Genomic DNA, 17760 nt, shown 5'->3' on the forward strand with positions numbered 1-17760 from the left:
CCAAGTTAGCCGCTCCGCTAACTCTGCTCACTGGTAAAAACGCGCCATTCTGTTGGGCCGAATCACAACAGAATTCTTTTGACGCACTTAAAGACTTGTTGTGCCGGGAGCCGGTAGTCTGCATGTTCGATCCAAAAGCGCCCGTTACTCGGGTGCATACTGATGCGAGCTCGGTGGCACTGTCCGGTATACTTCTACAGGGCCCGACCAGTACAGATTTACATATGGTGTATGCGGTCAGCAAGAAGACCACCGATGCGGAGTCAAGATACCATAGCAGTCGCTTGGAACTGTTCGCAGTAATTTGGTCTTTAAACCGGCTGCGTCCGTACTTACTCGGACTACACTTTACTGTTGTCACTGATTGCCAGTCGCTAATATATCTAAATTTGCATAAGACCGTAAACCCGCAGATAGCTCGTTGGTTCGAGACTTTGCAGCAATTCGACTTTGACATCAAATTCCGGCCAGGTACGCGGATGGCTCATGTGGACGCGCTAAGTCGAGTTGAGCCACCGTCCACTGGCGTCCCTGATATCCCCGTCGACGCCGAACTTGTCAAACGTCTGAACGTGTTCGTTGCCATGTCCGCGACCGACCGGGTGCGTTTCATGCAGCAGGCGGATAGCGCCTCCAAAGAGCTGATCGAGTTGATCACGCGATCCGACACACTCACCGATCATGAGAAACGTGTCGTCGAGCTGTACGAAGTACATGACGGCATCTTATACCGAAGATATGCAGGTCGTCCGTTACTTGTTGTCCCCAGAGCTATGAGAAAGGGAATAGTTATCGGAGCCCATGACTATGGTGGTCATTTCTCACAGGATCGCACGGTGGCTAAGATAACACAGGACTTCTGGTTCACCGGGTTGAAACGATACGTCCGACAGCACATACAGATGTGCTTGGATTGTTTGACCCACAAACGGCCAGCCGGCAAGAAACCGGGTCTCCTCCACCCTATCCCAGCAGGAAGACGACCGTTTGAAGTTGTTCATGTCGATCATCTAGGGCCCTTCGAAACTAGTTCAACAGGTAACCGATATATATTAGTTTTGGTTGACAATATGACTAAGTATACGCATCTGTACGCGAGCCGATCCACTGATGCCGCTGGTGTTGTAAGACGTTTAATTAAGTTCTGTGATACACGTGGGGTACCACGCCGTATTATCAGCGATCGAGGTACTTGTTTTACCAGTAGGTCATTTGAAGATTTCTGTCGACAACGAGGGATCAGCCACACCCTTAATTCCACCCGGCACCCGCAGGCTAACGGGCAAGTGGAAAGGGCAAACAGAACGATTCTACCACTCCTTAGCATGATGACCGGTGATCAACAACGTTGGGACACTCATCTGCCGGAAATCGAACGGCACCTCAACTCGGCGGTGAACAAATCAAGTAGCAAGTCACCCTTCGAAGTCCTACATGGGTACAGCCCACGGTATCACGGCGGCGTCATGTTCGATCACAGCCGCACGCGCGATAATTGGACGGACCCACATGAGCTCCAAGATCATGCACGATCCGCGATCGCGCAAAGTCAGTCGCGTATGAAGGCCTCTTACGATAAGCGTCATCATCAAGGGGTGAAATATGACGTAGGGGAGGTCGTTGTGATGTTGCGACAACCGCGGCCCGACCAAAACTCCAAGTTGCAAGCTAAATATCGGGAACGACCCTTGCAGGTCGTGGAGGTGTTGCCGGGTGACACGTACAGAGTGGCGGAACTGGCCACCGATGGTCGCGAAGTGTACGCGACGACGGCCCACGTGTCACAACTAAAGTCCTGGAAAATTCTTCGCGAGGTTGAAGAGGACCCACCAGACAATGTCCGACACGAGGTCGAGGTTGAAGAGGACCCACCAGACAATGTCCGACACGAGGTCGAGGTAACACGCTCCGACGAAACCGTCGTAGGGATTACCCGGCCCAGTCGCTCCAGGAGGCGTCCTGTCCGTTTCGAGGATTACCAGCTAGACGAGATATAGGTTTATCTTGGGGGATTTATTTATTTATTTTTTTTGTAATCTCATCTGTGAAATGATTTTAATGTTGTTTCGCTTATATATATGTATCTATTCGTAGACTTATTATGTTAAAATTATTTGTTAAACTATTGTAAAAAAAAAAAAAAAAAAAAACTGTTTGTTATTTCGGTTGCTTGGGATCGGGGGCGATCCCACAGGCCAGGAAGGCCGAATGTTAGCACCCGGTCATTTTGTTTAATCTATGTTATTGTAAGGGCCGAGGCACTGTGTGCCCTGTATTGGTCACACTGCGCCTCGTGCCCACAGAACCAGCACGGACCGCGCGGGCGGCCCGTCCAAAACAGTTATTCAGTCTGGTTTTTGTAAAGGTCCGGCGACGCCGTTATCGCCGCCGCGTACCTCCGTACAACCGTTTGAATTATAATATATTCTATGAACAGATTCTTACTCGTAACGAAACGAGTCCGTTGTATTACCGATTGTGTTATTTGGAATGTTTTAACAGACATTATAATTATATTTGTTTTATTCTAACCGAACTAAATAGTTTTTATTTAATTATTATCCTGACCAGTCACGGTTCTCCTTTGTGAACCTTAAGATTCTAACAAAAACTTTTTAAATTTTGTTAGGTACACCAAACACCAAAATCGATTTTTCGAAAACCAATTTTGCGTATAAATTCCCGTTTTTCCTTAATTTTTATGTTATTTTTCCGGCACATTTGAAAACTATTATGGAAATTATAATTTTAACCTCCCTAATATGTACCAACAATTTCCTACCGAACAAGATACTGAAGTTGAAAATAGAAGCATTATTTCGACTACTTGTCGTGTACAGTCACAAAAAAAAATTAAAACTAAAAAACACAGAATTGTAAAACTAGTACATTTATGTTATGGCAATTTTATGGTACATAAGAAATTAAGAATACTAACAGAAATATTCGGTGATATCTGCAATTTTGTTAAAAACTGAATAATTAGCGTAAAAATTCTCATTTTTCGTTAATTTTTTTCATTGCAAAAAATATACAAATGCAATATTATTATCACAAATGTTTTTAGGAAACTTACGGAGTTAAAATATTTATATTAGTTTCTTGAGTAGAATTACTTTCAGTCAACGCAATAGGTACTGTCAATAACCAATTGATCATTTTCATTTTCTAAAATTTTTTGTGTTTATAACTAAGGATTAAAAATACAACGCTAAGTTTTTCTTCAAGTAGCTATAGAGAAAAGTCAAAGCATCACTATAGGAAAATTTTAAGTGCGTTTGAATTTTAAATTTTTACGAAATAGCGTAACGGTAACGATTATCCTCAAACGATTTTAAATATTTGTTATTATTCAAAAAGTATAAGTCGTAGATACTTGAAAATTTTACCAGATTGCTATTTTCTTTGCATTATTTAATTTTTTTAAATATTTTGATATTTTTTGAGTTATTTATAGACAACTGAAATTTTCAATATTTCTGAAAATTTTTTTTTTGAAGTGTTGATAACATTTTTTTGGTCAATCAAAATACTTGAAAATTTAATACAAAGTTCCTCATAAGTTATTTATAAGAATACATAGGCACAATTTTTTTTTATTAGCATTTGAAGTTCAAATATTGACTTAATACGTACAAATTACGGCAATGTTGAAATTATCTTAGATAGAAATTCATAAAAGTTTTTCTTTTTAGATTTAAGATTTGAAAATTAAATACAAGGTAAATTACACGAGAACGCACATCAAAACACTTATTTGCAATTTAATTTTAACAGTTAAAAAACAATGACTAAAATTAAATTGACAAGTTTTGATGAATCAATACTGTTGAATGAACTAACATCCAACTAAAAGTAATTTGCTGAATAGGGCCCGCGCATAGGTACTAGGTACCTATATCATAGCAATTAGGAAGTGTGCTTATATTTGTATTGTATGAGTACCTACTACCTATATAATATTATAACAGTATCAGTGTGTATTTTAATTTTAGATTCAACCAGCAATTACATATTAGCAATAGTTACCAAAATTAAATTATTTCATAATATCTAAAATATTCCTGACAATTATTACGCGCGCGCGCTGATTTCCGATACAGACAAATATAATTTTAGTTTACCGTGGAGGGGGAAATCGTATTCGATGTCGCAACGACCGTTGGTAGGACGTAGCACATTACAGCCAAAAATATTGAATAAAACTGAAATTTTAACGTGAAAACTGTTTCGCGCGGGAAAAAACCGAGAAGGCTACAGTCATAACTAAGAAACGGCATTTTCACCACATAAATAGGAGAAATTTTTCTGTGAAATATCGTTCATATTTTTTCGATATCGGAACTACAAAAAAAGTTATTCAAGTTTGAAAAACACAAAAATAATGGATTTTGAAACAATAAGAACTTTTTTTGTATAAGTGATATCAAAAAAATAAAAACGATATTTCACAGATAATGTTCTCAACTATATTGTGTATCAATTTGGAATCTTAACTATCATTACAACCTGAGTGGTTCTATCCCTCGTGAAACGGTTTTTACGGACGAATTTATACATGACGTGTAGCGTCCTCTTAAAGGTGTGCTGGAGCTGGAGGGTTACTTGTATATCTTCTCTATAAACGAGAATTAGTATATATGTTAAAGAGTAAACATTATTAAGTAGATATATTACAACTGTCGACATGAATTGAATCTAAATTCCAAACTATATACCTTATGTTTTGGAAGAAAATATTATATTTTTCAAAGAAAACCAATAACCATACACATTTTTAAAGACTTGTAGTTATATTTTACAAGGTTATTTCTTATTTACACCAAATCAACTATTTTTAATCAATTTGAGCATATGAATACTTTAACATAATTTTGAAGTGATTTGTAAAAACATTAGTCTCATTTAATAATGTAATAAATATAGCGAAATAGTAAATATACAAATAATTTATTATTCAAGTGAACTCGCTTTGAGCCTCTAGTACATACAATGTTCTCTATGTTTAAATTTTGAAGCATGTTTTTATAAGGCATATACCTATTAAACTGATGGCTTTCACAAATTAACATTTCTTTAGATAGGTACCTATTTTAGATTCAAACTAGATATGTATCTTACATATACATTGTATACTTTGTATATTATAAATGTAGATAGTTTTATGAAAAAAAAAGAATAATCTTTTGAAAATAATGAATTTGCTTTTAAGTTTAGTTTACCATGCATACCTTGATTTCTCTCTAATTTTAATATATTAAAATTTACTAAATATTACAACAATTATTTGTCTTTATATCAGTGAATGTTGAACCTTACATATCAAAATTGTACTCATTTCAAATATCTTTACACTAATTAACCTTACCTGACAGATACGGAAAATGCTTCTAAATACGTTATAAAATTAAGAACAAAAATGGAAATAAAAAAGTTTTCGATCTCGGTCTAAAACCTAACCCTATTTACCACTCAGAATATATTACAATAATTTTTTTCTGATACAATTGTCATATTTAAAATAATTGATAATTATGTTTGATGCCATAATTTGGGTCTTTGGTGTTGTTATAATTATATTAAAAACTCATATTATAATATTTATAATAATATAAAACTTTATTTTGCATATTATACACGTTACTTACTTATTAAAGAAAAAAAAATTCATAAAAATGTAGTTTAAAAATTAAATTGCTTACACAAATGTGATGTATTTTATCAATGTTATGTAAATATTGTGTGACTAACATGCGATGATGGCTTTTCACTCCATGCCACAGATGACCTTCTATCGAACTATCGTTTTTTTTTTTTTTTGTTATAGACATTGAGCAATAGGCACAATTATTATTCAAAAAAGGAAAAATTGATAGTACAAAAATAATAAAATATATTTTTCAATCAATTCAGTCAAAATTGTCTTGTTCTATTCTATATGTACATATTTGCTCATATTTGTCTGTGTTTAAAGCTTTTAAGGTCTCTAAGTCTAGCTATAACATTTAGTCTTTAATGTAACAACATCCAAGCTCTAGTTATTATAATTTAATATTGGATTGATTATATCTTTATGTTGTGAAAAGGTGATGTTCTTTCAAAATCTGATTGATTATTAATGCATCATTTAGTATTATGTTGAACGCGAAATTTAATCATTTATGTTTTTGAAATCGATATTGTCATTTTGCAGTGTTTAGAAATAGTACATCTAATATTAAGTTGATTCAAGCAATATGGTTTAAGTATCACATTTTAAATGATTGTATACTGATACTCTATATAAGTATAATACAACAATTTGGTATAATTATTAATACCTATTTATCTACTATAATAGGTAATATGATATTTATTTCTAATTTTATGTTATAAATAATAAATATTATGTAAAATTATTGAGAAGATAAAACCCATTCCAATAAAAGCATTGATTATAAATAGTACAATATCCAATATACATAATATTAATATATTATGTAGGCGGTATAATATTATCTAATTCGCTGTTTTTTTCATTATTATCAATACAATCGTGTGATTTGATCACGGACTAAGATATTAGATAGTCCGTGCATTTGACCTTTACAATATAAAATTAAATTAAAATAGCAAACACTCGTTTTGACTTACATTGATTCATTGATATTAAGAAAGATAGCGTATAGATTATTAAGATTGTACAACAACAACAATGCATCGGCGTGTCACAGAAGCACCAAGTATATTATTATTATTATTATTCATTGATGGCATTTTATAAATTAAATACAAAATTCGAATGCAAATAGCTTTTTTAATTATTGACCTATAATTATGAATGATACGTAAAAATTCATAAAAAAAAAATTCTATACGAACCTTATTTCAAAAATATAGGTTCCCATTTGAATTTTAAAAGTTTCCCCTCGAAACTACCCATCCTAATTAATAAAAAAAATATTTAAATTCAAATTAGGTAGTATAGTTTATATGATTCAAAAAAGTTTTCACATAGGTAATTTTTACCTAATTTAAATATATCATGTTGAAATCTGCTGTCACGTGAAATTTGGAATACTCTGTATAAGGTTTATATAATATTAAGATTAAAATTATCTAATTTATTTGTTTATCAAATTTAGTTATTTTTATACTTAATTACACTAATTATTATATTCAGAAACTACAATTTTATTATATTATAAACAATATATCTTGTGATATTTTAGGGTTTTTAAGGTCCTACAAACCACCCATGACTCAAGGGGGAGCACTTGAATCGAGACCGGCAAGCCGCACCGCGTGATTGTCCTAAGGCCAAGTCAGTGGAACTTGAAAGTTTTAGTGTACACGAATTGAAAAATGAATTTCAAAGATTTATTTTTGGGGGGGAAAAGAAAACATTTAGGTACTTTCCTGTTATACGAGACTACGGCTATTATCGCGACTACTGCCCAAGACTACCTCCGTTATCGCGACTACCGCGCTTGTTTTGTGAAACATCACAATCCTCTTATCTAAGACTACCAACATTTTTTCATAATATTTAATTCTTTTATTTTGTTTTATTTTTATGATAATAATATGTAAGTAATAGATATTGTGGGGATAAATAATATAATAAATAATGATAATAATAACAATAATGTCTCGTACGAATTATATAATGTAAAAAAATTAAAAAAATTGAATAATATAGGTTGGTAAAAAAATGGTAAGTCCATAAATAAAATAAAATAAATAATTTTTACTAATAATTATAATAATTTTTAGTTTTTTATTTTTTATTTTATTTTATTAGAATACACGGGCTAAGCCCTTTTATACATGGATAAAACAGGTAATATGGTTTACAAAGCGAGAGAAAAAAAAATATATAAATAATAATAATAATAAAAGTAATAATAATATACATAGGTATGCAATTAAAGATACATGAAGATGTTAAAGTGAATAGTAGTTATTAAGTAGCATTGGGATAATGCAGTTTATGGGCATTTCAAAAATAATAGATATGACAGAGCTAACTGAAAGAGAAAGTGGGGTCCAAATTGGCATTATGCATCATACGCCTCATAGGCTCATTTAGTAAGTAGTTGGTGGAACAAAAAGGGACATGAAATGTAGTAATGGAGCGGGTGGAGCGTTGGGATACTTTAAAATTAATTAAGGATAGTAAAGTCGGGGAATCAACACTACCATCTAAAAGTCCATTCAAGAACTTGGTATCCATAATGCGCCTGCGTTCTGCTAGTGAGGCTAGATTAAGTTGAATAGCAACTGGTGAAATCATGCGGTGGACATTTGATGCCTAAAAGGAAGCTGGTAAATCCCAAGAACCTACGCTGTACCCTTTCCACCTGGCAAGCGTTGTCGGCCGTGTGGTGATTCCAAATAATGGCACCATATTCAATAATTGGCCGGACTAACGAACAGTATAAAACTTTCAATGACGAAGTTAGGTTAAGGTCCTTTGACAATCTCATTATTACACCCAACATTCTTAGAGCTTTGCAACAAGCCATTTCAATGTGAAGGCCCGGGTCAAGGTTACTTGAGAGTTTGAACCCAAGATCCATCGTAAATTCATCACAGCGAGAAATTATTGAATCATGAATATGGTAGGAGAACGTTAACGGAGAGCGGATTCTAGTAAACGTCATGACTTTACATTTACCTAGATTCAGTGACAAACCTAATTTAATAAAAAGAGCAACAAAACTATCTAAATCACTTTATAGTTTAAGACTGTCTTCAATGCAGTTTATTTGCATAAAGAGCTTGATGTCGTCCGCGAAACATAAGACTTGACAATGATTTAGTGTTTTACTAAGGCTGTTGATAAAGATAGAAAAAAGCAAAGGGGTCAGGTGTCCACCTTGGGGAACACCAGAGGGGGTAAAGAACACATTAGATTTAACGTTAGGTAGTTTAACCCATTGATATCTGTTACCTAGGTAGGATTTAAGCCAAGACAAAAGCGGCTCACCAGTGCCATAATCTTTTAGAATTTTCACTAGGACAGCATGGTTAACGGTATCGAAGGCCTTATTAAAATCTGTGTAGATAACGTCAACCTGTGAATGATGTTGGAAATGGAGGAAATTTAATTTTTATTGTTAGTGTACTCGGTCCGATCTTTTTTATACTATACATAAATAGTATATGCAATCTCAAAATTGATGGGAAAATAACTACATATGCAGACGATACATGTTTGCTTTTTTCTGGTCCTACTTGGAATTCAGTATACCAAAAATCAGGAAATGAACTGACAAAAGTTGTCAATAATTTAAGTTCAAAGAAACTATTATTAAATATTAAAAAAACCGTTTTTATGGCTTTTACTATAAACAAAGAAATCGTACCTTTCGATAAAATCACTGTCTATTATTGTAGAAGTAAGGAGCAATGTAATGATAATACTTGTAAATCAATCTCAAAAGTACCTTTCATACGATACTTGGGAATTACCTTTGATGAAAATTTAAGGTGGAATGTATATAATAATTATAGTTATATAATTATATAATTATTATATATAACATAGTTATGCGTTTAATAATATCAGTGTATAAATTCTGTAAACTTAAAGACATTTTTCCTATTAACATTGTACGTAATATATATTTATCTTTATACCAAGCAGTCTTACAATATGGCATTCTAGTATGGGGAGGTCTTACCCAAAAAGCTATTAAACCGCTACAACTGCAACAAAATAAAATTATTAGAATATGTCTAAATAAATACAGTTTAGAAGGTTCTACATTTCTAAATTATAAAGAACTCAAAGTTTTGGCTATTAATTCACTCTATAAGAAATTTGCTATTATGTGAGTAATCAAAAATATGGGAAATTGGTATAATACAGATAAATCGGGTGCTCAAGGATACACTACCGAGGAATTCACAACGCTCATAACGCGGATCGAAGGCGTCTTGAATTCTCGACCGATGCTACCGCTCTCCAGTGATATCCTAAACTAACTCGGGATATATATGAGAAAGAAGATGTGCCAGACGATTACTGTAAAATCATAGATTTCCTATACCAAAGAAAAGTGGAAAAATTCCTGTGAACAGTTTAGAACACTGAGCTTACTGACACATGTCTCAAAAATCCTAACAAAAATAATAAATCGAAGAATAGAAGGAAAAGTGGAGCAATACTTAAAAATTATCAATATGGATTTATAAGACAAAAAGGCACACGAGAAGCAATTTTAGGACTGCAAGTGCTAATTGAAAAACAGTGGGTACAGTCAATTGGTCGTATGAAATTGGTCGTCTAAAATTGGTCGTTTGGTAAATTAGTCGTTTTCAAAATTATATGTGTAAATAATAATATGTAACAAATATGTAAATAATATATATGAAAATAAGTTTAAGTTTTAAAAAATAATACGTGTAAAAATAATATTTGTGACAATAATTATAAGTTATGAGCTATCCCGGATATATATTCATCAAATGTTTTATTATTTAATGTTACACAATATTATACACTATAGATGAAACATATTATTTTTATTCCAGATAAAGATCATCCGATAATAGTTGTTATCGTAATATAATATAGCCTGTAATAATGATAGTTGTACATTTGCACACGCTGTTATTCAACTTATTATCGTAAAACGTTTTATAATGATTATTGTCCATTTGTACCTACATAACGTTTTTAACCAGTATTCACGTTTCGCGACAAAAATATACTACGACTATTTTATCAAACGACCAATTTTACCACGACCAATTGTATACGACCAAATGACGTAGACTCGAAAAACAGATCGATAGAAATAAAGCTACATATTTGGCCTTCATAGATATAGAAAAGGCCTTCGATAAAGTAAATTGGAACAAAATGCTGCTCACGCTACGAGAAATAGGTGTTTAGCAACAAGACCTAAGAATACTGAATAATTCACAGTCTGTACAAGAACCAGACAGCCTGCATTAAAAAAGGAAAAATCACTACTAACGCTCAAATAAAAAATGGAGTCCGACAAGGGTGTACGTTATCACCACCACTTTCTAACTGCTACATCGAAAAAGTCATAAATATAGTGAAAGCAAAGCTAACAAGATTAAATATTGGTGGAGAAATCGTTTCAATGATACATTTTGCTGATGACATTGTAGTAATAGCGGAGGGTGAAGGTGTGACATGTGTGCAGTTGATGAAATGGATGAAGTGCTTAGAACATCTTAGTCTGCGCCAGAGACCCGAAAGTAAAAGCTGATGTATACATAGGCAATCAAAAACTGGAACAGGTAGAAGAAATGGTATACCTAGGAATTAAATCATGTCTGATGGCAAGAGTGCCCATGAGATAAAACAACGTATAGCGTTGGCAAAGACTGCTTTCAGTAAAACACATAAGTTGCTCACTTAAAAAAAGATACATCTAACATCAAGAAGAAACTTATAAAAACATATTATGGAGTGTTGCAACATGTGGATGTGAAACTTGGGTAATAAATGATACCGAAAAGAAAGAAGCCTTCGAGATGTGGTGCTTGAGACGTATGGAAAGGATAAGTTGGATAGAACGAAAAACGAATGAAGAAGTACTTAGAACAGTGGGAGAAAAACGTACACTCATAGACGCGATAAGAGGAAGACGCTGGAAAATGATCGGACACGCCCTGAGACGCCCAGAAGAATTGCATAATATAATATTAGGGGGTATGATAGAAGAAAAGAAAACTGCAGTGCATCTCCAGAATTCTTATAGGTATAGGACAAATTAAATTTAATGCAAAAGTCAAAACCTTTAAAGAACCTAAAGAAAAAGCGATTAATCTGTTAGAATGGAGAATTGGAGTTGTAAACCAACCTTCGGGTTGAAAAAAAAAAATTATAATATTACATTCTAATAATACAGTAGTAGCTAATAGGTTATAGGTACTATACTTGACCACTAGCATGCTAATAAGAAGAAATTTACAACCAATCGGGAAGCAAAGCTTTGACCTCATGGACAAAAAAATCGAGTTGTATTTCAATGATCTGTTTGTTTGTTTAAATTGAAGGAAAAGGCAAGAAACATACTAAACTATTAAAAATTACTAAGCCTATAGCCTTACATAAAAATAGATTTGTCATATGAACTATGAATATTAAAAACAGATACCTATCTACTAAATAATACACAACTCTTAATTACAAGCTGGTGGTTTTGTGTATCACTTGGGCAAAACTTTGACATATAAATCATTCCCCACAATGTACATCAATTTAAATAATACATCGAGTATAGTGAGTATACCTACGCTGACAGAAACACTAATATTTATAAATTAAGAGATTGGGGATGATTATTAGAAATCAGAATTTCACATTTTCACAACACTGACCATATAATCACTGTGATAATAAAAATTATTATTCATTTTCTTCAGAAAATGTAATATCTACTTTAAATAAATACAATATGCTTTATAAAAGTTCGTACCTATCTACGTTTTATTAATATAAATAATGATACTATAGTTTTGAGTTTAAAAGTACTTACGAATTATAATAATTCAAAATTAACTATTGTATTCTCGAAAGTACATATAACTAGATATTTATAATAATTTCTAGTCGTACGCGTATATTATATATCATTATTTATACTATATTAAATATACATAAATAAATTATGATATTAAGAGATTAGAGTATTAGTTATTAGTCATATACTAATATATTAACATAAGCACAACATTAATTTTATAATTTAAAATTTACATTATTTTTCGAATTTTTAGATAACCGACAAATCCTATTATCAGGACTTTTCAATCAGGGCTCGATAATTTGATCCCAAGATAACTAGATCCATGTTGATATACATATGGTATGGTCATAGAATACTATTATTAATATTAATAATATTTATATATTAATATTTATTTATATTAATACTATTATAGTATTCTATGGTATGGTTTTGATCTCGATGACCAGATGTCAGGTGTCCCAAAGACCCCCGAAATTTTACACAATTCAATGACATTGTATAAAATGATTTAAAATTGTTTTTTGTTCAGTCTTAAAAATTCATTAGCAGTTAAAAATCAATAACACATGATGATTTAAAGTAAATAATTATTGGTTGATGTAAATATAAACAAAACACCTTGGTAACAAACATAAAATAAACATTCAAAATAATATCTAGTTCATAATATATGACTATAACAAATTTTGTTCCAAGTATAATTTTACTCAAAGTTCTATTATAAATCTTCAAAATGTCAGATCAAAGGCAAAGTTGTAAAGGACATTTAAACAGCATAAAAACATGGGTAAATCATTTAAAAGTAAGACGTTTGTGCAGACATTTTGTACTGCCGAATACCAAACTACGAGAATTTATGAACCGGATGACTTCCTGTATTTATGAAGGACTTGGTAAGGAAACTCATTCAAAAGCAACAATCAAATGCTGGCAAACATATGTCCAAGACATTCCTCATGGTGATGAAAAAGGAAAATGCTTAGCTCTTGATTTAGGTGGTTCAAATTTCCGGGTACTCAATTTAGAACTAGGACACAATAAATATTTCAAAATGAAGCAAGAGACATACGAGTGTTCTAAGGCATTGATGAATGGATCAGGAACAATATTGTTTGACTACATAGCCGAATGCTTGAACACTTTTGTGACAGCACAAGGATTAAAAAAGGAGACCAAGCTCCCTTTGGGTTTTACATTTAGTTTTCCAATGTATCAATCAAGCATTAACTCGGCAAAACTTGTTAGATGGACTAAAGGATTCACGTGTGAAGGTGTAGTGGGTCAAGACATCGTACACCTTTTGACAAAGTCAATAAACAAAATCCCAGGCCTAAATATACGGATTTGTGCAATTTTAAATGACACTGTTGGCACTTTAATGTCATGTGCTTGGTTGAATCCTAAAACGAGAATTGGATTGATTATTGGTACCGGTTGTAACTGTTGTTATGTAGAACAAGTAATTTTTTTAAAAACCAATGTATTTATTTTTCTAATAGCTTAATACAGAATAATTTGTACATTATTAGGTAAAAAATATCGAGTTATATAGTGGCGACCAATCGAAACAAGAAATGGTCATCAATCTAGAGTGGGGTGCATTTGGTGACAATAACGAACTTGAAGATTTTCATACTAAATATGACAAACTTATTGATGACAGTTCTGAAAATCGAGGTCAGCAAATTTTTGAAAAAATGGTATCTGGGATGTACCTTGGAGAATTGTTCAGATTGGTTTTACTGGACATGATAAAAAAAGAATTAATATTTGATGGTTATAAGCCATCAATTCTTAATGAACCTCGATCAGTGTCTAGTGATGTGCTATCCCTAATTGAGAATGATCCACCTGGAACTTATGCAAATACTAGAAAGTTCCTTCAAAAAATCGGTGTTGCCAATCCTACAGATGGCGACTGCATGAATGTAAGATATGCAACAGAGTGCATTACAAAAAGGTCTGCATATTTAGTAGCAGCTGGTCTTTCAGCCATATTGAATAAGATAAACGAGAAAGATGTGATAATTGGAGTTGATGGATCAGTGTACAGATTCCACCCATTTTATCATAATTTGTTGATGAGTAAGATTAGTGAATTAGTAAATAGTGGTATAAAATTTGGTATTATACTTTCTCAAGATGGTAGTGGAAGAGGTGCAGCAGTCTTAGCGTCAGTTGTTTGTCCAGAAGAATAATTCTGTAATTACTTTTTTTTTTATATACAAATTATACATCTTATTTTTTATTTTTATTTGATGTATATTAAATAATAAAAAATTAAACTATCAATTAAATTTATTTTGTATTTGGCAGTTAATTCAGTGTTTAAAAATTGGTTTAAAATATATGATAGTCAAATACAAACCAAAGTCTTATACCTCTAAAAGTTAATCTAGTTTAGTTGTTCTCCAATTAAAAAAATCATAGGTATTAGTGTTTAAACCAAATAATTGTACATGCCATTAAAATATTGCTTGTTATTAAAATTTAGATACCTTACAAAATTTAAAAAATTAGAATATTAGTTATGCATATTATATTTAACATTTTAACTATTGATGTGAAATAAATTTAGAATTTTAGGACCTAGGCAGTTGATTAGTAAATTAAGACTTCTAATTATTTTAACTATCTTAAATTTAAATTTATGTAAGTGTGTACCTGTGTATTTAAGTATGGTTGTTTCGTTTGAACTCTAAGATCTATGATTTTTTTATTGAGAGACATTTAGATCAACTTCTAGAAGTATAAGACCTTGGTTTGTATTTAGCCCTCTTATATTTTTAACACATTCTCAAACACTGAATAGACTGTCAAATGCAATAGGTATAATTTTTAACAATAGTTACTAAGGTATGGAATTATAATTTTATTAATAAAATAACATCAAGTAAAATTCTAAGACTGCTGTATGTTTTCCACTATCAATTTCAGAAAGTATTATAAAACCAAATTGTATTATCTATTAACTAATTCCTTAAATTAGTGAATTGTGGTATACAATTTGGTACTATATTTTCTGAAGTTGATAGAAGAAGGGGTACAGCAATTTTGTATCTTACTTGATGTTATTTTATTAATAAAATTATAATTCCATACCTTAGTAACTATTGTTAAAAATTATACCTATTGCATTTGACAGTCTATTCAGTGTTTGAGAATGTGTTAAAAATATAAGAGGGCTAAATACAAACCAAGGTCTTATACTTCTAGAAGTTGATCTAAATGTCTCTCAATAAAAAAATCATAGATCTTAGAGTTCAAACGAAACAACCATACTTAAATACACAGGTACACACTTACATAAATTTAAATTTAAGATAGTTAAAATAATTAGAAGTCTTAATTTACTAATCAACTGCCTAGGTCCTAAAATTCTAAATTTATTTCACATCAATAGTTAAAATGTTAAATATAATATGCATAACTAATATTCTAATTTTAATTTCATTGCCTTAACTTTAGAAATAGTATAGATATCTAAAAAGTATATATATATAAATAGTATAGATATCTAAATTTGTAATAACACTCAATATTTTAACGGTATGTATACTTGTTTGGTTTGGACACTAAGATCTATGATTTTTTTTATCGGAGGATAACTAAATTAGACATTTAGGGGTATAAGACTTATATTAATTCCTATATTATATTTTAAATCAATTTTCGATCACTGACCGTACTGCCAAATACAAATTAAATTTAAATAGTTTAACAGTTGATTCTTTAATATTAAATAAAAAAGTGGTCAAGTGGGTATTGCTCTGCTGTATAGTAGAGATAGAGAGTAGATCATTGTTATGAATGTGTTAAATTATCATTACAGATAATACATTACTAGACACTGATCGGGGATATTATATATATATCTGTGACTATTGATGACTTATAAAGTTATAACCATCAAATATTGATTATTTTTTTATCATTTCCTAGTATAATACCTATCTGAACAATTCTCCAAGTACATCCCAGATATCATTTTTCAAATTTTTTTTTTTTCTCAGCAATGTAATTAAAATTAGAATATAAGTTACTCAACTTTTGAAATTGTATAGGTATCTATCACTCAGAGGAAAGAGTTTTAGGATTAATGAAAAACGACTTTAAAATTAAAGAAAAAAGGTGATGTTTCGAGCCTATGAAATTGCACCAGAAATATTACTCAATGTACAGATTTAATTTAAGGAAATCATTAGTTTTCAATAATAAAATAATTCTTATTAATTTAATTTAATAAATGGATTATTTAAAATAAAAAATTATATTTTTAAAACTAAGAAAATTATCAATCATTTAATCAAATATAAGATACTAAAATTAACTGTTCAACTATTATTATTTTAATACAATTTTTACTTACAATAAAGAAACAATTTAAAATTAAGAGAAATACTGGTTGATTCTTTTATCATTGAACACTTATTATTTCAAAAAGTATCAATGTTTTTGTAAATATTTTTTTACAGAGTTTCATGTTGTTAAAAAAACAACATTTTTATTAAAAAATTTTGTTTTTTAATATTTTTTATCCTTATAATTTTTTAAGTTTTTACTTTTTTGAATGACAACATAGAGTTTTAATATCATATTCCAAAGCAGAATATTTTTCTTATTATTTTGATACGTAAAAATCGAATTTTGGACGAGTAGTTTATGAGTTATAAGTATTTAAATTTTAGACAAGCGGAGTAGTGGACAAACATTTTGGGGGGTAACCCCGTACCACTCCACTCTGCCGGTCTAAACTTCAAATACTCATAACTCATAAACTACTCGTCCAAAATTCGATTTTTACGTATCAAAATAATTAGAAAAATATTCTGCTTTGGAATATGATATTAAAACTCTATGTTGTCATTCAAAAAAGTAAAAAACTTAAAAAATTATAAGGATAAAAAATATTTTAAAATATAATTTTTTAATAAAAACGTTGTTTTTTTAACAACATGAAACTATGTAAAAAAATATTTTGAAAAAAGTAAATACTTTTTTAATAATGAGTGTTCAATCATAAAAGAATCACCCTGTATAATATTATAATTAAATTAAAACTATTTTATTTCAACTAATTATTCAATTTTAATTATTTTAATAGTTCTTTTACTTGAAACAAGAATGTATGATCTTTAAAAGTAAGGGAATCAAATCATTAAATTAAAATTGCTCTATACTCAAAGATAGGTATTCTTATTATTCAAATGATCCACATTGATTTTATTTTAAAATGTATAGCTTCGTTTTGATTATACCC

At 31.0% G+C, this 17760-nt stretch overlaps 2 protein-coding genes across 2 annotated transcripts; one reads left to right on the plus strand and one right to left on the minus strand.

The window, feature by feature from the left end:
- Positions 1 to 8005: 8005 nt before the first annotated feature.
- LOC149059014 (uncharacterized) lies at positions 8006 to 8561 on the minus strand. The gene is made up of 2 exons (XM_089218526.1): positions 8343 to 8561; positions 8006 to 8293 (listed from the first exon to the last, which is right to left on the minus strand). Exons 1-2 carry the CDS (start codon positions 8559 to 8561, stop codon positions 8006 to 8008), a joined length of 507 nt encoding a protein of 168 aa, XP_089074652.1.
- A 4672-nt stretch (positions 8562 to 13233) lies between these two features.
- LOC149059015 (hexokinase-2-like) lies at positions 13234 to 14698 on the plus strand. The gene is made up of 2 exons (XM_089221699.1): positions 13234 to 13959; positions 14030 to 14698. The coding sequence occupies exons 1-2, from the start codon at positions 13234 to 13236 to the stop codon at positions 14696 to 14698; spliced, it is 1395 nt and encodes a 464-aa protein (XP_089077825.1).
- The last annotated feature ends 3062 nt before the right edge of the window (positions 14699 to 17760 follow it).

Source organism: Diuraphis noxia, unplaced genomic scaffold, assembly GCF_037042655.1.
Source record: "Diuraphis noxia isolate RWA-SAM2 unplaced genomic scaffold, SU_Dnox_SAM2 contig0002, whole genome shotgun sequence".
Taxonomy (NCBI): Eukaryota; Metazoa; Arthropoda; class Insecta; order Hemiptera; family Aphididae; genus Diuraphis; species Diuraphis noxia.